The following is a 21,239-nucleotide window of genomic DNA, read 5'->3' on the forward strand; positions in this document are numbered from 1 at the left end:
AGCGCCCGAGCCGGGCAAGTTCTAATGTGGGTCGTGAAGCGTTCTCGAGCGAAACCAGGGAAGAAACGAAGGGCCAGCCCGACTCGTTCGACGTCGATTGTGCTTCCGAGATGAGCACGTCACGGTCACCTCCGGCATCGCTTTCCCGGCCCGCACTTGTCACAATCACAAAATGGTCAGGAAGCATTCGAGCTCCTAGAACAAACAACCACACCTTCCCGAGGTCGATTCCGAGCCGCAGAGTGCTGTAGTAAAACGATACACCTCTCTCGTACCTCATCCGGTGTGGAATTTCCGAGAGAAAGTTTAAAGATACGCGAAATCGACACCAGCGAGGTGTCGCACGCAAAGTCTTACCCGTGTATCGCGATAAATCACGCCGTGAATATATGCGATCTTTGTCCAAAAATATCTTCCCGATGCGGTGTAAAATCTGCCTATTGGCACATGATTGGCCGGAATGAAATAATAGTATGTCATACCGGACGGCATCCCATCTTCAAAACATCAATTTTCCCTTCCCGGCCACAATGTAGGCCCGGGCAAACATTCGACTGCAAATGCAAACACACCCCTGTGTACTCCCTTTTGGCTTGGCTTAGCTTTTACTTTCGTTGCGGAAGCGACTAAACGACTGTGAAATGTGTTAAACCGTACATGATAATTGAATAACTAACTGACGCCAGCGCTATTGAGTCACCGTTTGTTAAATGGCGCGGCGGGGCGTGTGGAAGGGCTGGAAGGTAATTTTGCGGCCATTTGAAGCGACCGTTATCTCCTTCAGGAGAGTGTCGAATGTTCGCATTTTCATAAATGAGGTAAAATTGGGCAAAAGATAAATAAAACTATTTTTAGATGTTAGAAATTAAGAAAAACTAAATCCTCCAAACAACATGAAAACAAACGCGAGAAGGGCACGAATGGCCATCATATGATTTCTTCCGGAACTTCTTGTTCCAAGAAGTCAGCCCAATGGAAAAAGAAAAATTATACACGTCGATCAGGTTCGAACTTTTGAGCGATTATCGATCGAAACCATCGAGGACGATTCCGAAAATCGAGCGATCGAACGAGTCCACCATAAGCAGGAAAGCCGGATGGTAGTGTAGGGACACCCGGCGGGCGATGGAGCGTCTTCACGCATTGTCTTATTATTATTATGTTTTCCGTCGGCAGGTTCCCCGCAGCCTGCTCTCTCTCGCTCTTTATCTTTCTCTCTTTCTCTCAGCCGGTTCCCACCCCACAAAGTTCGATCCCATCGCCGAACCGATGGGTCTTTCGTGATGTTCCTCTCCCACTCACTCATCCGTCAGGTTGTTGGAGATTTTTTCCTTCATCTTTCCGGAGGTTCGTCGCTTCTCCCACGGCGCGCTTGTCGTCGGCGTCTTGGTGGGCCACATTCTTCTCTATAAATAAAGGTGTACTGGAAATTTTCTGGTCAGTAGGCGCTGGAACGTGCATTGAAGAAGAAGGTACGTGTGATAAGAAAACCGTGTCTTATCTGTCGAAGTAGCCAAAGTGCCCAAATAGCGGTTTTGTGAAACGAGTGGTTTTATTTCATTGAAGTTTAGTTTTCGACATTTGTTTCCAAAAATTTTTTGTACATATACAAACAAGTGAAAAATCATTTTATTTGTCAGCAAGATTGATTTTTGTTTTTATTACGTTTCCGTTTCGTTAATTTTACAAACAGAAAAAAAGATATTAAAAGCAAGCGATAGAGAGATCTATCGCTATAATACAAAGAGAGCGCAGGAATAAGTAGAACCGGCCACAAACAAAAGCACCATGAAGCAGTTCGTCCTGATAGCGGTCGCCCTCGTTGGACTCACCTCCGCCCAGTTCCCGAACGGTCGAACCCTGGACGCGCCGAATCCGGGCCTTTGCGCCAACAGAATCATCCACGAGCGCGCACCGGACGGCAAAGGGTAAGTGAAGAAAGGCAGTGCCAAAACATCGCCAAACGAAAGACATCAACCAGCAACCGGCAAGCGACGAACCTTTTCGTTGCCGAGATCGGCGTGCGAAGCGTGTTCTCATCCTTCGGCCACGTTTTTCAAGTTTTGTTCCAGCCTTTTCGGCACGGAGAAAGTGCTTTAAATTAATTTTACAATGAATATTTTTGTTTTCTGATCCGGTTGGCTTTCGTACCCCTGTGTTTCTTCACGACGGCGGGTGAAGATGAAATTCCTCCCGCTTGCGCAATTGATGTGCGGCCATTGCACGCCACTGCATTATGTGGCCGGTTGGTGTTTTTTTTATTATTTTCTCCTTACGACCAGCCCAGTTCAATAAAGTGGCGTACGAAAGCTGGCTAAAAAATACAACAAGGCAAACCCTTCCATCGTGAGAACGTGGTGCGTCTTGTAACGTTTCCGCGCAGCATAATGGGTGGATGATGTTTTTCTCAGCACTTTTTAATCGCTTTGCACCCGGTACCATCGTCCGTGTTGAGCGTTTTTCTTTAAAAAATGGTGCACCTTACCTTCTTGGCGGTGTGTATCATTGTTTTCCGTTTGTTTGTTACGGCAATGTGGCAAATGTCACTCGGAAGTTTATGTGAGAATTTTCCACTGCATTTACGTAAATCGAAGTTGCGTCTATTTTGCTTCGCAAAGCGGGAACATTTCAAAACGGGTCGAACTTCGATCGAACGAAAAAAGTATGATAGACTATATTAAACCCATTTTCCACAACGAACACTGGGGCGATCACCTCCGGATCACCAGGAAGCAGCAAAAGTAACGCCGTGTACCATCGAAAGGTTCTTGGGCTACTTTCCCTCGAATAAATTAACGCACCAGAACCTGTTGCGTGCCCAACCCCGGACCGAGCCTGTCCCGCAGCGCTAAGAAGGTTCTATCCGTTGCTCTCCGGCGGGGAGGAAATGCTAATGAAGGTGCTAGAAGATGGGGCTCTAACAAACCGGTGGTATTGGGCACCATCGGTGGGTTGAATATCCTCGATATATGGATGCTGGAGGTGCGTTGTCCACCAGGCAAAGTATGTTCTATGGGTTTATTGACATTCACTAGAGCTGTTGTAAGCAATGGAACACTGCATGCAAGACGAGAATAAAGTCACTCAAATTTGTTCAAATGCTTTGATACATTGATATTTCTACTCTTCGGATAGATAAAGTTAATCCATATGTTATAAAACGAATTACACAATCTGAACTTAGTTTAGTGTTGTAAAATATAACACAGACGAAAAGCAAACTTTGTTTTTTTTTAATCAATAGTTTTTAGCCATCAATTAAAATAAAACTAGCAAAATAATATTACAGATCAATAGTTGATAAGTTGATAAATCTGCTTGGTTCGGTTTGTAAATCTGTCCAAGCTTTCCTGTCGAATCGTCCAGGAACCAATTGTTTTTAATTTACTGCTTTCGTATTGGCAGTGCTTTCGAATGGTTTTAATTTTCAAACTATCACATCAATTGTCTTAACAATATAAAATGAAATGATGCATTGCGTACTTTTTGTTATGCTGAAAAAACAAATGTGCAAGGAACGATTCATTTTCAAAACAAAAATTATGTGAAAAATCTTCGGTTTCACAAGTCCTACGAAACGAATACGTGATGTTTAGTTAGATGATGATGATGATGATGATGATGATGACGATAATAATGATGATGGCGAAAAAGAAAAGAAATTTCTGAAAAGTATTGGATTCAAAAATTAGGAAAATTCAAAATGCTGTTTCATTTTGATAAACAATCTACCATTCTCAAGGATAAGTTCCCGTTCGCTGGTTGATGTTTTGTATTTTAGAATGAAACTAACGAAATTAAAGCACAATTGTCGAGTTCAGTAACACATTTCTCTTAATGTTCTCGCCTTCTTCTCCTGGCTACAGCTACTTCTTCTCTTGGCGCGATCCGACACTCCGCGGCGTCGAGAAGGACTGGCTGGACGCGCGAAACTTCTGCCGCCAGCGCTGCATGGACAGCGTGTCGGTCGAGACGAGCCCGGAAAATGAGTGGATCAAGCAGAGAATCGTCGATGGTCGGGTAAGTCTACGTCGGTGCAACAATGCACTCGGGCAGCATACAGGCCCGGAACAAAAACCAACCCGACCTTCCGGCGGGTGCGCTTTTCACGGCCCTTGGCCTTGGGCCAGCGCAGCTCGGGCTGTCGGCGATAAATCACAATCACGCCGGCACGGTGCCGTCGAGCCGCGTGTTGCGAAAGAAGATCGGGGAAAATGGAAAACAAAACAACATTCAAAGATCCGCCTCGATTACGAAGGCGGTGACATTTGTGATGCAGCTTGCGATATTATTACGAGGGACCGGGTCGAACCATTCAGTCAAATCCCGGAAGCCTCATTCGAAGGCCTGCCCCCCGGCGTGGGCTGGAGTGTGTGTGTGTGCGCGCGCGTCTGCCTTCGTTTCGATCGATAAGAAGATGCGCCAAACGTGCTCCGAAACACGCTTCTCTGACCAGGCGGACACAAAAAAAATCAAACCGTTAGCACCTCTTATGTAAGATCTGGATTGGGATGAAATAACAGCTGATATAGGATATAGTAGAAGCAAAAACTAAAATGCTTCACCCACGCCTAACGAACACTCCCGGATAAGCAGCATCGGCTGACCAACCGGTGTTTGTATTCTGAAACCGAACCGAATAACTATCCCAATCGGTTAGATGATGTCATCCGTACGGTTGTTTGAGAGAGAAACGCATTACAACAAAGTATGCAAAGTACAACCAGCGCGTTACGATATTGCGTTCCGAGCCGGTAAGGTAATGCACGTGCACGTGCACAACCGCCGGAATGTCGAAGTAGGACAGTGTCGTACACCGCCAAGGCCTCCCGGGGGCGGATTGGGTGTCGCCGTCTTCGTCGCCATCGGGTGCTTGGCTTTCACTTTTTTATTATTTACTCCCCATCGCGCCCGTTTTCTTCCGGTGCATCATCAACCCACTTGACGTCGGTGTACGACACGCACATGCAAACGGAACTGGTCGTCAATTGCAGTTGCACTTGAGGTCGAAGAAATTACTTGCATCTTTCCTGGGGCGTGATATTTATATTCATTGTTTTTTTTTCTTTAATAATTTCTTTTTGTTTCTCAATTTATTTATCATCTTCCATCGCTTGGTACACGACGTGCCAGGTGGTGGCTTAAGGGCGGGGCAGAGAAAGCGCACATTGATTAGCTTTTGCGATCCTATGGGTTCGAGTACCCATTTTGACCCCGTCATCGCCAGACGGTTGGCCAATTTCACCTCGAACCGGTTCATCCCTTGCCGCAAGGGTGCAAAACGAAAACGTGACGTTTGCCTTCCTTCCGTGCCTGGCGAGGATAACGCCAACGGCACGATCGATCGACCGATCGCAGAAGGGCAATAAATATGTCCGATTCATCGACCATCGCATAACGCTTATGCTGAATCGTTGTCATTGTGTAACCGGCCAAAGCGGAACAGATCCCAATAATCACTTAATCACGGCCAGTGACTGATGGTTTTGGCGGTTTTTAACGAGATCTACTTTGCTTTGCGTTAGATCGGAAAGCTTTCTGGACGTTGGCTGCTTTCGTAGGGGCAAGTTCTTTTTCATTACTAACTCGGATTGAGCCTATTAATAGTGCAAAAAATGTACAATAATAGCTAAAAACCAATTCAATTGGCAGAATCTCAATTTTTCCGGTACTTTTACGAAAGGTTTTGTTACTTCTATTGCATTGAAGTTCAAATGATTCTTAACGTTTCTTCAAGAACGAGACTATACTATAACTACAGGCAGTTTGTTTTTAAGCAGAAACTGTCAAGAAATAATAAATTGATTATTTTAGGTTAATTCCAAATTTACATAAGCCAGAATAACTAAAAGGTACAACTATCTTCGACATTCTTTGAAAGTTTCTAAATTATGCCCGAGTCTCACCCGTGCAGCTTTTGTATTTGTTCAAATTATTTTTGAATTTTAATTAAAAAATCAGGATTAACAACGTCGACAATAATACGTTTTTTACTGAATTAAATTTGATCAATCCTCTTCAACTACATGCACCATTTAAAAGAAGATTTCCACGTCTTAAGAAACATGTAGCATAAGAAATACATATAAAAGCATAAGAAATCTTTCCCAAAATTGTGTTCCAAAAATCCCCATTTGGACCCATTCCATGACGTACGAACGCACGATGCGAAGATGTTTGTTTGACTGTTCGGAAGATGTTTGCTTACGCGCTCGACCCAAACCAACAAACCGCGTGCACGCATTCAACTCGAAAGTCCCTGCTGTTCCGCGGGAAGTGGCCGGTTAGTGGAATTCCAGCCAAAGGGATTTCAAGAGAACCACTCCGAACTCCACGCTGCAAGATCAATAAACACGCATTCCGCGCCCGGATCGAAAACGATGATCGAATCCAGTGCAAAAGAGGGCGAGACTGTTTTATCGGGTTGTGAAACGCTCGCTGACTGACTGACCGACCAACCATCTTGTGACGCAACGGCATCCACCACCGCCACCACCACCACCGGCCGCCAGCGGATGATAATTATAGTCTCGTGAAAATGAACCAACGCGTCGCACAAGCTTCCAAAGGGGTGAAAAAAGAAAAAGGGAAGGATGAAGGAGTGAGTGAGTGCGGCGGGAAGATGACACCCGGTGCGACGATGACCGGCCCCTCCTAGAGGCGGGTTTGAAAACTTTCGTTTTCTTTTTAAGCTTCGGGGCAGATGCACCCTTTGCAACGACAACGCACAACTTGTTGGAGATTTATGGGAATCGGTTGTCCCAAGCACCGGACGCGGACTCGATGCTGGTGGGAATGATGATCAATTTGGGGAAGCCCACCTTCCGATGCTGGGAATCGGTGGTTAACTCGATCGAGGGCACGAACGATCGGTGGTTGGGCAGATTTGGGCAGCCATCCACAAACGTACGCATTTATGATGGGTGCGGACAGGGCGATTATGCTGCCGGGGTTGAACATTAACAGCTTCATTACTCGATGCCGACCCATGCCCGTGGCGTGGCAGTTTTCCCAGCCCAAAACCTCTTACCTAATAGAAAGAGAGATGGAAGGAAGCCTTCAGTTTAATTGTCTTCTTTAATTTCATTTTAATGATCGTGATACCTACCCACCTCAACAATTTGCAGATTTTTTGGTTTTTGGCAAACAGGCTCCTTAATGTGTCCCTCTCCCCCCCTCCCATCTTCTTCCACCAGCAAAAATACATCTGGACGAGCGGTCGCCTGTGCGACTTCAAGGGCTGCGACCGGCCGGATCTGCAGCCGACCAGCGTGAACGGATGGTTCTGGACGGCCGAGCTGCAGAAGCTGGCCCCGACGACGGTGCGCAACCAGAACGACTGGTCGGAGGGCGGTGGCATCGGCAAACCGCAGCCGGACAACCGCGAGCTGATCCAGGGCGGCGCCCCCGAGAACTGCCTGGCCATCCTGAACAACTTCTACGAAGACGGTGTCCACTGGCACGACGTGGCCTGCCATCACGTGAAGCCGTGGGTCTGCGAGGAGAACGACGCGCTGCTTAAGTACGTCAAGTACAGCAATCCTAACCTGCGCATCTAACAAACATCAACCCGCCCGGAGCTTTACTGGCCATCGGAACGGGACAGATTTTTCTTTTCAACACACTCTCCCTATCTCTCTAGTTTGATGCTTTTTATTTTTATTTTTTCTCGAACATATCTTTGTTCCAAACACCCGGACACACGGGCCGGGATATTTCAACCCAATCGACTGCTGTTTTTTTTTATTTGAATTAAAATTCATATTTATTTGATATAACAGGGTATCGATCGACCGATCGGACACTGAATCGATCCACATACACAGACAGGCCGCAGATAGAAAGGGAAAAGACAAATAAACAAAAAAAATAAACATGATCGTATACCGGAAAGAAAGCGCTTGGTAGAAGTGGCGCAAACGAACACATGTATGGAGGCAATGATAGTGAATAAATTGTAAAACAAAACAAAGATGGTAGTGTATTGATTTTGAGAAAAAAAAACACATTTTAAATCACTGACAACACATTCACTTGGTACTACTCGTTTTGATCGGTTCTATATATTTCAATTCTTATTCTTTTCCATTTTTTTCCATTTGTGGGTTCGCTTTGTATAAAACACATTTATTAATATACCTTTTTTCAATAAGTTTAAACGAAACTATTCTAATAATAAATTTAATAAGAATAGTAATATGATTCTCGCAAAGTTTTTCTTCTTCCACCGCAACCGGCAGCGTTCGTGCGCCTGGCTGAAAGTGTTTCCAAAATAAACGTCCTTTCCATGCGTCCATTTCTCCGCTCGCTCTTCCATTTTGTTTTGTGTATGTTTTCTTTTGTCCCATTATGCTGTATGCCTTATGTTAAAACTACAAACAAAAGGGAAAACTTCAACTGACCATCCGCTGATGCTGATGGTAGCAGATCAGCCCGCGGTACTCCTCTACAGGTCTGTTTGCTTTGACTTGTTCCATGCGTTGAGTACTTTTGTTCTTCACTTGTGTCTTGTGACGCGTGTTTTTTTTTTTTATCGTTTCAGAAACTAGCACTAACTTTCGCGAACAGCAAACACCTCCACCACAGTACGTCGGTTTGTTCATCAGATTTTCTCTTCCTCCCGCTAGTTTTACTAGAACTTACTTTCAATAATTGCAATGCAACCATCAGTTGCCGTACTGCCAACAACATTATGTACAATGTTAACGACAAATGGGATCCCGCAATTCTGGCCTCTAACTGGGACTTATTTATTCGCTAATCACTAAAAGTCGGACTTTTCACTACGTATTTTGTCGGTTTTGGGGCAATATACCGCGATAGAAAGGGGGGCGACAAGGGGTCCCTAATTCTCAGTTATCTAAAATCCTAAACATATATCAAAGATTAACGGAAACGCTCGTTTGTTTTGTCATTTCTTTTGTGGGCTGTGTTGTGTTTCATTGTGTGTGTTGTTTTTTTTCTACCCTCCATTTCTAATGATATCCGATACACATCGCTAGGCTTATCTTCCGATCACTTATTCACAGGGGAAAAAATTATTGCAACATTCGTTTAACCCTACGCGTTCTTTTCTATACCATTTGTCCATAATTACGACGTTAGAGTACTGTTCTAAATTTAAAAAAATCATCGAGTGCATCGATCGTTTCGCCAGTCGGATGCGCGTCAACAAATACAAGGAAGTAAACGATGAAAACAAAATATATAAACATTTTCAGGAATGATTAGTTTTGGCAGGTGGGGGGAGCGGGGGCTATTCGATAATGAAATAAACAAACAAATAAAAGTAATTTCACAATTCCAACCAAAAATACTGAATAACATCAATTAATGGAAGCGGTCAACTAAAACAAAGATCACAAGTTGTGCTTCTAACGTTACAGTTTTCCTATGATTGACAACGGGATCGTATGATGGACTATTATTTAATTTAGAATTTTGAGATTCCCATCAAACTGTCATGATCGAAGCAACTTTCCCATTGAAACGATATTTTACTTTTAACGAGTAAACTACTGCCGGTAAAAAGGTGAACCATTGAGCTAAATCGCATCCCTAATGGAGGCGATCGTCTCGCATAAACCGAATATGGAGCCCTATACACGGATAGGAAGTACGTCCTGGTCTACTCTAGCGATTTCAAGGCGATTGTGGGAGTGGCTTTTTGTTGATGGTTTTTGTGTTCGAAATTCAATTTTCCTTTTTCCTAAGACTACGTTGCGTTAAAAATTTGATTGCCTCAGACTGGGGCGTTTGCCGGGCAAAAGAACCCAATAGAAATCCACCCAAACGCGGGGTGTAATAAACTTGAATTTAGACATCGAATGAGATCGTTTGTGTGAGTTGAACGAAAAAAAAACGGTTCCAAAACCGCCCCAAAACAGGTTAGAGGATAATAAACATTAACTAAAAGAAAATAAAAACAACGAGGTATCTTGTCGGCGATGCGTTAGGCGTAGGTTTTGGCCTACGGCGCTAACGACCCGCGACTATAAAAAAACGCCCTTCCCGTCACCAGCCCGCGGTATACGGGCGGTTTGAAAGGTGCTGTTGGCAACGAATCTACTTGCGTTCGTTTGTTTTGCGTTCCTTTTGCACTTGCAAAGCATTACACTAAACTACTTCGACTACAGTGGAAACCCGAGGATAAGAGCATGAGTTTGTGGATTAAATTACATGGCGCTTAGTGTCTACTGTCTTCCCAACACGCTTATCAAATAAAACGGATCGACGGGCTTACGCACCGGTTTGCGCAAAACACGTCGTCAAAAAAAAAACTATTTAATAAAGACAACAATCTTTACAAATTTGCACGTACATAAATACAACCCTTTGCTCCTTCTGCTTCCTTCCCGAATGCCGCAATTAACTGGATAATGTTGCACATAAAACTCTCGAATCGACTTTCGTTCTTCGCCTGCGAAAAGGATTCGCCACACCTCCTCATCACTACACATAAACACTTCCGGCGTGTTTCGATGGCTCGATAACGCGTGTTGTGCCGTCTATTGCCTATTTATCACACAATAGTCTTTTGTAATATGTGCAATTTGATTCTTGCTTCCTTTACCCTCCTTCGATCCGGCCCGCACCGCTTAAGTGCCCCCGGGGGGCGTCGAAGGCCGGGGGCGCCTTAACGTGACGCCGAGGTTTTCCCGCAGCTCGGCAATCTCCTGCGCGCCCCGCAGTAACCGTTTGACGCCACGAGGTAGCCCCCGGCAGGAGGCAAGATTGATGGAATTTATGTGTGGACAGTTGGCGAGCACCTCCTTGACCGCCTCGAGTGAAACCGATGATCCGCAAAGGTTGAGATGACTGGATAAAGAAAGTTAAGTTAAGAAATAGTAAATTGTTTGTTTACAGCTTGTGGACATTGTTTGACGAGGACAATTTCCTCCGCGCGATCAATAACACCAACACTCACTTTAATGGCGACTCCGAGCCCTTGTCCGCGAGCGCCTTCAGCGCATCGTCCAGCGGCTTGGTAGCGTTGGCCCACGCCAGATCGAACTCTATCAAACTGTGGGCCCACTTGGACGCGATCAACTCCAAGCCGGACCTGAAACGAACCAGAACAGAAATTAATCAAAACTATTGCCATAACCAAACGTTTCGGTTTCGTTCGTTACCCCATGTCCCTCGTGATCGAACAGCCGGAAAGGAAAAGATGCTTAAGATCCCACGTTGGCAACCGGATGAGACTGTCGTGCGTCAGCCGGGAGCACCCGCGGACGTCGAGCAATTTTAGTTGTGTGCTGGTTTTGAGGATACGCTGCAGGTACTCGTCGTTAAACAGACGCGATTCGTCCGCGAGCGACGCAACGGACAGTTCTTCTAGCGCGGGGAAACCGGGCGACTCCATCTAAGGGGCGAATAAAAATGGTAAATAGCACCACATCTCATTGGGTAAGGTAACGAAGGAACGGAAATTACCTGCTCCTGTAACGTCGCCGTGCTGAGATTGATGTGCGAGTTCGTTATCCGGAGTATTTTCAGCTTCTGGCAGCCATGCTGCAGCTGCTCGATATGCAGTATACCGTGCGAGATGGCAATTGTGCTGACGTTCGACAGATCCAGCAGCACCAGATTGGGACAGTGCGTCTGCAGACAGTCGGGGGTAAGGAAAAAAGAGCGATTCAGTAATGATAACCATCCTGTGATCCCCCTGGATCGACGTTCACCTACCGATAGCGCTTTCACGATTTGCGGGATTCCGCTGAGCCGATTGTGGGCCAGATGAAGATGCGTAAGCCGGCTTCCCATCTCCGTAATGGCATTGCACAGTGATGTTTGTCCCACGGCCGTTTTATTGGCGTTCACTTCAGCCTAAATATAGAAACCATTATAGCGTATTGATTAGCGAAAAATTGTATCGATTTAAAACGGTCCACGAAGGGTCACTTACGTTGATCGAGCTGAGGTCTAGGCTTTCTAAACGTTTGAAATTTTGCACCATAAAGAGCAAATGTTCGGATGTGAGGGCTTTCCAGCCGGTAAGCGTGATCCCAACCAGCTGCGGTGCGGCTTCCAGTAGCTTATCCAGCACGCATTGCACGTTCGTCACCTTCCAGTTTCCTGGTTGAAGAATCGCACGTTATCATTTGGTACGTTCTGGTCCGTTTGACCCACCCCACCACCGATCGACGACTTACCCAGCCCAACTTCTGTCGCGTGCTGCAGCCGATTCTCTATGAGCCACTTCAGCTTTGGTTCCGTTTTAAACCGATCCTTCGTCCAGGTGCCGAGATCGACCGTTCGCCAGAGGGACGGTGTTTGGGCCATTTTGTACCAGCTGGAGCACACCCGGGACAGCCGTGGCAGGGTCGGCACACTGCCCTCCTCTTGGATGACGTTTTTGAAGATCTGAAATCGGTGCGTTTGAAGAAAGTGTGAAACCAATCCGATCACGACCGGGCACTTCCCCTCTTACCATGTGCAGCACGTGCTCGGGCAGCTGATTGGCCCAGACGCTCTGATCCTCGGGCGGTTTGTACTCCTCCTCGGCGCTCCGCTTCTCGGTGTTGTTGTTCGTTTTTCGCGGCTTCTCCGCCCGCCGGTTGCGCTTTTCCGGCGACGTTTCGTCCGAACTATCCTCGTTAAGGCTCCTCGGTTTACGGGCACGCTTGCGGTTCGGTTTCTTTGGTTGTACTGTTGCATCAGATGCTTTCTTTATACACAGCTTAATGCCGATTTTGTTTTCGCTTATCTGTGGTAGAAGATAAAAAAATAAAACACCGTTAAAATCATCAATTAGATCGTGGTTAAGGTTGTGATTGATTTTGAAAGTGACATTGAGTAATTAAAACAACTTTTGCTGATCAACATTCCCTTCTTAAGTTGATGTTTCGTGTGAATTTACCCTTTCTATCACACTTCTGAGATTTTCTATGATGTCGTGAATCACGAAAAATATATAGACATACCAAAAATTATTATGACAATTCTTCTAGGTTCTAATTATCACCGTTCAATCGGGCAGTAATCTTTTTCCTTATCTCCTCAGAATAAATAAAACCTGAATAATCCCTTGTGTTTTGATCATACACCTTACGGTCACCTCCTTTAGAAAGCGTGACTCGTAACATTCGCACGCAATTAGCTAACAGCTCTTCAGACGCACAACGGAAAAATCACCGTTATCCCTGTCGTTGACAGAAAAATACCCTTACGAAAATAAACAACCACACAATTTCACTCAAGTACCCCAGATTAATACAGCACGCACCGATAACACACCTCTTTTGAGCGGCTGGCGATGATGATGATGATGATTACCAGTAATTAACAAGAATTCAAGGAGTTTTCATCGACAACAGTTCGTCCTCGGACAACATCTGTGTCCACCCAGACGATGTCTAGCGTCATCGCGAGGCCGGACTGTTTCGATTCGAAACGCGATTCATAACTAAACATTCGTGCGATAAGATTACGAATGAATAAGCCCGAGGTTTGCTAACCTTACCCTGGGGAAAAGGGAAAGGGAAAATTCTTTGCACCACTTCAGATACCCAATCGCCTAGCCACTATTATATCAAGAGGAGGAACTATGATTCGATGAGGCGGAAATTGAAAAGATTTACCTATAAAAGTGAACGGTGAGTGCTTTCATCGGAAGCAGTATCGAACCCGACGACCCACGAATCGGAACTCCGTAGCGCCTCGACAATGAAAGGTAACCGGTGAAAGTCTCTTTTGGCAGAATTGCATCCTGTGTGCAGCTTGATCAACTAACTTTGTTTGGTGATCCTTCTAGATTTTGTGTTAAAATGTGTCTTCATTGGAGCAACGGTTCTCGTCGCCAGCGCACAGGCTGCCGCTGACGGGTGGGTGGTGATCCCAAACCATCCCCAGTGTACCGATCCGAACGGTTCCACGCCGGTATACTTTCCGCATCCAACCAACTGCAGCAAGTTCTACGAATGCCATCAGAAGGATGCGTACGAGATGGAGTGTCCCGCGGGGCTACATTTCAACAGCCGGCTGAACGTTTGTGATTATCCACAAAATGCGCAGTGCGAGGGAGGAGAAGGACCCCCCGTTGTGACGACTGTGGTTCCACCACTGACCACCACCACCACGCAGGCACCGACAACCACCACCGTAACAACTACGACAACAGTGGTACCAGTGACGGCTCCTCCAACAACGACTAAAACACCGGCACCAGTGACTGTTCCTTCAACCACTACGACAACACCGGCACCAGTGACTGTTCCTCCAACAACGACTACAACACCGGCACCAGTGACTATTCCTCCAGGAACGACAACAACAACATGGGCTCCAACGCTATTCCCTCCGACTCCTACTACAGAATCGACTCGTCCGCCGACTACTCCAACGCTATTCCCTCCGACTCCTACTCCAGAATGGACTCCTCCGCCGACTGTTCCAACGCTATTCCCTCCGACTTCCACCACGGTGCGTCCTCCGGGAGGCGATCCGCACTGTCCAGCGCCTGGTGCGCCGTGGCCAAACTACTGGGCGCATGACTATGACTGCAGCAAATATCTGGCCTGCTTGGAAGGTTGCGTGCAGGAGTTCACCTGTCCAGCTGGCACCTACTGGAACACTGCGCTACAAGGCTGCGTGTACACCAACGCGCACTGCTCGTGCCCGGCCATTCCGCCCGCTCCGGTTCTAGGGCCCACCACAACGCAGTTTACCAGTACAGTGGTATAGCGGTAGTAGAGATTGCGCGGTCACAATCACGCTACTGGAGACGAACCTATCGGGGTCGGTTGACTTCCATAAAAGTATTAAAATAAATTTAGATAGATTACACATAAACAAACCTATTGTGCAAAGAAACACTTGAAGCGAGAGAAGACTTTGCCCCCAGGTGAGGTGTGTGTGTGTGTTTAAACCTGGCCGATCGTTACTATCAGTCCACTTCAATCGAAGTTGCATCAAAGCGGCAGATGGAAGCGAATCAGACCAAGACGCATGCAGGCAGGGGGTGGATACAAGACGATCGCTCAAGTGTTGTTGCAACTTTGTGTCGGAGATTATGGGACTCTTTTGACCAGAAGAAAACAAAGGGTCAAAGAGTTTAGATTTAATTGTGACTCACAAAATGTTGCTAGGTTGAAAAATCTTGCGCAATTTTTATTAGAGATCGAATTTATAAAAATTGACAATCGACATGAATTTTGGCTTAGCATACATTCCAAGACCATTTCCTCCAACGGAAAACACGGAGCCACCTCTCCGATGTGATCAACAGTGGAATAAACACATATTTCCAGGTATTCGGTATGTTTATTTTTAATATAATTTAATAACAAAATTCCCTTCCAACCAACAGTCTCGCTTCATCGAAGGTGTTGTTCATTCAGAACTGGTGCCGGAGGTACAGCAGAGCAACACTTATTCGGATTTGGTGGACCGCACCCCTTCACCGCATTGTCCCACACCGAACCCTCGGGGCAGTGCAGCTCCTTCACCTGTCCATGGGAGCAGCGATAGTAGATGGCACAGTTAGACCCGTGCGCCCAATACCGGACGGCATGACGTCCCGCTTCCAACGGTGGACAACGTGGATCAATCGCTGGTTCTTCGGAGGGTTCGGGCGACACCGTGTTTGGTGGATGAACGGGAATGTCGGATTCGTGCTCAAATGGCCCACCGGAAGGACACTGCACTCTAGACGCTAGATCACACTGTAGTGCCTGCGGGTTGAAACGCATTCCCGCGCCACAAGAGTACTCGTACGCGTCGACACAGTCGCACATGTAGTATCGCGCACAATCGATATCGTGGGGGAAGTAGACTGGTGGATTGTGGCCAGCGCATATCCAGTGGTTCCTTACGACTGCGGTCCACCGACGGTCTGTGTTGGATCCTAACCCATCAACCCGAGAAGCAACGGACGGCGAGAGTTTCACCACTACGACAATCAAAGGCAACAGGACAAAGGCCTTTCCTGTGAATGACACCACGAAACGGTGGTAAAACATTTCTTTTTGACACAAGGAATAACTAGTAACTTACCGAACATGATCACCGAAGCTGGGACGTTCTCTTCCGAGTTCTGACACAAACAACCCGTCTTTCGATTATGACGATACGAGACTATCACTCGGTGGGTTTATATAAAATAAAACCAGTAGCAAGAACGGTCCTACGATTAACACTCTTATCAACACACCCACCAGAAGTTCTTAAGGATTTATTGAGCAGATTAGCAGCTCGGTCTATTTGATCAATGGCACCGACAGAAGCACGTGTAGCCAATCCAAGCTAAAACTCATCACGATCAAGAGTGTACACAGATTGCGCAACGGTGGCAATCTATCCAGGACCCTAAAACCTATCGAGTCACCTTGCACTCCCACGGGAGCAACCGTTCCAGTCGCGGATATAAATATCGTCGCACTTGGCATGAGGAATAACACTGTTTGTTTTGAAACGGAACAGAACAGAAGAAAACGTGAAAGATCATGTTAATGAAAGGTAAGTTGAGCGAGGGATCACGTTTAAGAATTTCATTTCACAAAGAACTTGGTTACTTACAGGTCTTGCAGTAATTTTGCTCTCCATAGTTGCCGTATCGTGCAACAACAAGTATGGCCATCGAACAGCGAATCGGATAAGCGATCACCCAAAATGTACCGTCGGTAGCTCGGGTGATTCTGTGATGTTTCGCGATGACCACGATTGTGGCAAGTTCTATGAGTGCCATCGTGGTACGGCGTTCGAGTTCGTGTGCTCTGAAGGGCAGTCATTCGATCTGGCGTCAAGAAGTTGTGAATGCTCTTCGATTGTGGATTGTTCTGATGAAGGATTATCTGCATCGCAGGATCTACCGAGGGCCGCGAGTGACGGTGCGTCCAATTCTCAGGAAAGGAGGACTTGTAATATCTGCCGACAAGCGAAGGAATCCATCCCCCGGCATCAAAATTGTCCCCGAACGAACGGATACTACCCGGTGTACTTCCGGAATAGTAAAGATTGCTCCCAGTTCTACCAGTGCGATCAGGGTACGGCCTACCTAATCCAGTGTCCAGCGGGTCTGCACTTCAACACACGGATTAACGTCTGTGATTATCCACAAAATGTTGACTGTTCCGGACCAGTTTTAGCTCCTCCAACAAGTCAAAGTGGTTCCTCGGGTGCGGGTCGTAAATCGCCTTCGTGTTCCATTTGCCAAAATGCTAGAAACGTTATTCCAAAGCACCCGAAATGTCCTAGGTCTAACGGATACTATCCGATATACTTCCGATACCAGACGGATTGTTCAACGTTCTTCCAATGCGATAATGGATCTGCTTATGAAATTCAGTGTCCAGGTGGGTTACACTTTAATACCTTCCTGAACGTTTGTGACTACCCTGAAAAGTCAGGATGCTCTGGGAGCTCAAGTGGAATTGAATCCTCTCAAACGAACGGACATCAAGGGTCTGATGGATCAACTTCCAGAACAAATGGACATAAAGGAGTTGATGAAGCGGTTTCTCGCACAAATGGACATCAAGGAGCTGATGGGTCAGCTACCAGAACAAATGGACATCAAGGAACTGATTGGTCAGCTTCCAGAACAAATGGACATCAGGAAGTTTCTCAAACAAATGATCACCAGAAACCTGGAAGTTCCTGCAATATCTGCCGACAAGCGAAGGAATCCATCCCACGGCATCAAAATTGTCCGAGGACGAACGGATACTACCCGGTATACTTCCGGAATAGTAAAGATTGCTCCCAGTTCTACCAGTGCGATCAGGGTACGGCCTACCTAATCCAGTGTCCAGCGGGTCTGCACTTCAACACACGGATTAACGTCTGTGATTATCCACAAAATGTTGACTGTTCCGGACCAGTTTTAGCTCCTCCAACAAGTCAAAGTGGTTCCTCGGGTGCGGGTCGTAAATCGCCTTCGTGTTCCATTTGCCAAAATGCTAGAAACGTTATTCCAAAGCACCCGAAATGTCCTAGGTCTAACGGATACTATCCGATATACTTCCGACACCAGACGGATTGTTCAACGTTCTTCCAATGCGATAATGGATCTGCTTATGAAATTCAGTGTCCAGGTGGGTTACACTTTAATACCTTCCTGAACGTTTGTGACTACCCTGAAAAGTCAGGATGCTCTGGGAGCTCAAGTGGAATTGAATCCTCTCAAACGAACGGACATCAAGGGTCTGATGGATCAACTTCCAGAACAAATGGACATAAAGGAGTTGATGAAGCGGTTTCTCGCACAAATGGACATCAAGGAGCTGATGGGTCAGCTACCAGAACAAATGGACATCAAGGAACTGATTGGTCAGCTTCCAGAACAAATGGACATCAGGAAGTTTCTCAAACAAATGATCACCAGAAACCTGGAAGTTCCTGCAATATCTGCCGACAAGCGAAGGAATCCATCCCACGGCATCAAAATTGTCCGAGGACGAACGGATACTACCCGGTATACTTCCGGAATAGTAAAGATTGCTCCCAGTTCTACCAGTGCGATCAGGGTACGGCCTACCTAATCCAGTGTCCAGCGGGTCTGCATTTCAACACACGGATTAACGTCTGTGATTATCCACAAAATGTTAACTGTAACGGACCAGTTTTAGCTCCCCCAATCAGTCAAAGTGGTTCCTCTGGAGCGGGTCGCAAATCGCCTTCGTGTTCCATTTGCCAAAATGCTAGAAACGTTATTCCAAAGCACCCGAAATGTCCAAGGTCCAACGGATACTATCCGATATACTTCCGACACCAGACGGATTGTTCAACGTTCTTCCAATGCGATAATGGATCTGCTTATGAAATTCAGTGTCCAGCTGGGTTACACTTTAATACCTTCCTGAAAGTTTGTGACTACCCCGAAAAGGCAGGATGCTCTGGGAGCTCAAGTGGAATTGAAGAATCGACCTCTCATAGGAATGGACATCAAGGATATGATTGGTCAGCTTCCCGAACAAATGCACATCAAGGATCAGATGGATCGACTTCGCGAACAAATGGACATAAAGAAGTTGATGGAGCGATTTCTCGGACAAATGGACATCAAGGATCTGATGGAATGGTTTCCCAAAACAATGGACATCAGGAAACTGATAAGAGATCGAGTATAGTAGTAACAGACGGTAATGAAATTCATCCTCAATGCCCGATCATTACCGGTCAACAGGTGGCCAGTTATTGGGCACATTCGTGGGACTGCACTAAGTACTACGGTTGCCTTTGGGGCTGCGTAAAAGAGTTAAGCTGCCCTGGTGGATACCGTTGGCACGATGATACAAAAGCTTGCGTTGAGGAAAGTTTGGTGAGGTGTTAAGTTAACAATCGAACGTTTCTTTTGAACTGTTAAGAAAAAGTAACAAACATAAAAATTAATAATTGCAGTTTGCCTTAGTTATTCGATCATGGCACAAAATAACTTAAATATACTAGCATCCTACAAAAAAAAAGATAACAAACAATACCTTTCTCTTCATGTATTGGAATCTATTTCGACCCCCATACGTACCTCACTTTGATACATGGCCACAATGGCCTTCCGCTTCGGTCGCCCCCGTGCCTTGTTCATCTTACGGTCGAACTCCCGCATCGCCATCGGTTTGCCTCCTCCGGTAGAAACCTTTGGCAAACCTGCGTCCCCATTCGCAACGGACCCCGTACGCGGCTTGCCTCCCATCTCCAATCTGGCACCAGCAGGAGATCTACCGGTGCTGACGCTCCCACCTCCACCCTTGCCCCCTGCACTGGTGGACGTTGCGACTGCTTGCGCTCGCGACCCCTTGCCCGCGGTCGGTGATAATCCCGCGATCTGTGGCCCGGTCGGCTGTGAGTCCGTATCGACGCACGATTCACTCAGCTCCTTCACAATGTTTTCGATCGTTTCTTCCGGTTCGGCGTGTGCGGCCGGGCTGACCATGCTGCCACTATCGTCCTGCGACGACTGCGAGTGATCCTCGAGCAGGTGATGGCCACTGCTGCCCCCAGGGCTGGCTCCGATGATATTCGCCAGCACCGAACCGGGATTGCTGTTTTGTGGCGATTGTTCTCCCTCCGGCGAGGTCGGAATGAGCGAGGAGGGTTCGGGACGCCGTAGCCCCGGTGGGAGACTTGTCTCCGCTAGCGTTTCCATCCTTCTCTCTGATCAGCACGAATAATGTCTTTCCAATCAAAACACCCCGTTAAGCTATCCTTGTAAGGCAGGGAGTGTTTGTATTCCTTTCGGAGCTTGTTTGCTGCTTGCGATACTATCCTTTCTCGTGAATGGCTCTTCTGTGGCCAATAGAGTCACCGTTTCGTTGCCATAACAACATTCAAACGCAGCAGCTCTTGCATCCAATGTTGCATTTTTCTTCACCGACTCGCCAGATGTAAGTCGTTTGAACTTTTGCACTTGCCCGACAAAATAAATACACAACTTCTTCAGCTAGTGATTAACACTTTTGATGATAAGGCTACATTGCTTCCTTGAACTACACCCTTCAAACTTCTCTGGCGAGTGGAATTGTTTCTTCCAGAATCAATGAAACATTTGGAAACCGCACAATTTGGAACGAGCTCGCCCGTTTATTTGGTGGCACGGTGGAAAAACCTTAACGCGTCCTTCACCACGGTTCCAATATCGTATCTATTGCGGCGTAATTACAATCATTATTCAGTATGATAAATCGGCACTTGGTAAACGCCAACGCTGCGCTGTCGAGTTCCTCACGCGCCTCCACAACACTTTAACATATTTTTTCACGAACTTTACTGTAGATACTATATTGATTCATATGCTTCTACGACGGAAGTTCGAACTAAACTTAATTGCTATGAGCTGGCGTCTTCCTCAATACCCTTAGTTCAGCGTATTTTGGTTTTACAATATATGATCTTAGCCGACTTGATGGTACACTACAAAATTTTGCGCCCCGCGTAAGATGGTGTGTTATTATGCTAACTAAAGTCCACCAAATCAGTTGATTACGTAGTGAATTGTACGACGTTGCGGTGGTCCCGCACGAGAATCAACAGATTCCGGGTGCAAACTTTCACTTGTTTCGGAAAATTCTCCCGTCGCGCTTTGGAAAGTTGGCTACAAAACGAAAACAACACGGAACGGAAAAGAAATGACACCTCGTCGAGAAGAACTGTTTATAGACAATCGACATATTTCAACGATTCGGAGGGGTTTTATCGCCGTCTCACTCTTGCTGGCGCCATCTCTCGCCACAGATACCGTTTTCCGTCCCGTTTTCAGCTCTCGCGCTTTTCCAACCAAAATGTCATAAATTGTAAACAAG

General features: G+C 46.4%; 2 protein-coding genes across 2 annotated transcripts; one reads left to right on the forward strand and one right to left on the reverse strand.

Moving 5' to 3' along the window:
- The first annotated feature begins 1,770 nt into the window (after nt 1–1,770).
- LOC131283242 (uncharacterized) lies at nt 1,771–7,559 on the forward strand. The gene is made up of 3 exons (XM_058312756.1): nt 1,771–1,928; nt 3,867–4,020; nt 7,197–7,559. Exons 1-3 carry the CDS (start codon nt 1,789–1,791, stop codon nt 7,557–7,559), a joined length of 657 nt encoding a protein of 218 aa, XP_058168739.1. The 5' UTR covers nt 1,771–1,788.
- Nucleotides 7,560–10,598: 3,039 nt separating this feature from the next.
- LOC131294355 (F-box/LRR-repeat protein 6) lies at nt 10,599–20,398 on the reverse strand. The gene is made up of 9 exons (XM_058322403.1): nt 19,466–20,398; nt 12,434–12,709; nt 12,156–12,366; nt 11,909–12,078; nt 11,689–11,829; nt 11,437–11,604; nt 11,133–11,365; nt 10,928–11,062; nt 10,599–10,818 (listed from the first exon to the last, which is right to left on the reverse strand). The coding sequence occupies exons 1-9, from the start codon at nt 20,084–20,086 to the stop codon at nt 10,599–10,601; spliced, it is 2,175 nt and encodes a 724-aa protein (XP_058178386.1). The 5' UTR covers nt 20,087–20,398.
- Between the last annotated feature and the right edge of the window lie 841 nt (nt 20,399–21,239).

This window comes from Anopheles ziemanni, chromosome 2 (genome assembly GCF_943734765.1).
Source record: "Anopheles ziemanni chromosome 2, idAnoZiCoDA_A2_x.2, whole genome shotgun sequence".
NCBI lineage: Eukaryota > Metazoa > Arthropoda > Insecta > Diptera > Culicidae > Anopheles > Anopheles ziemanni.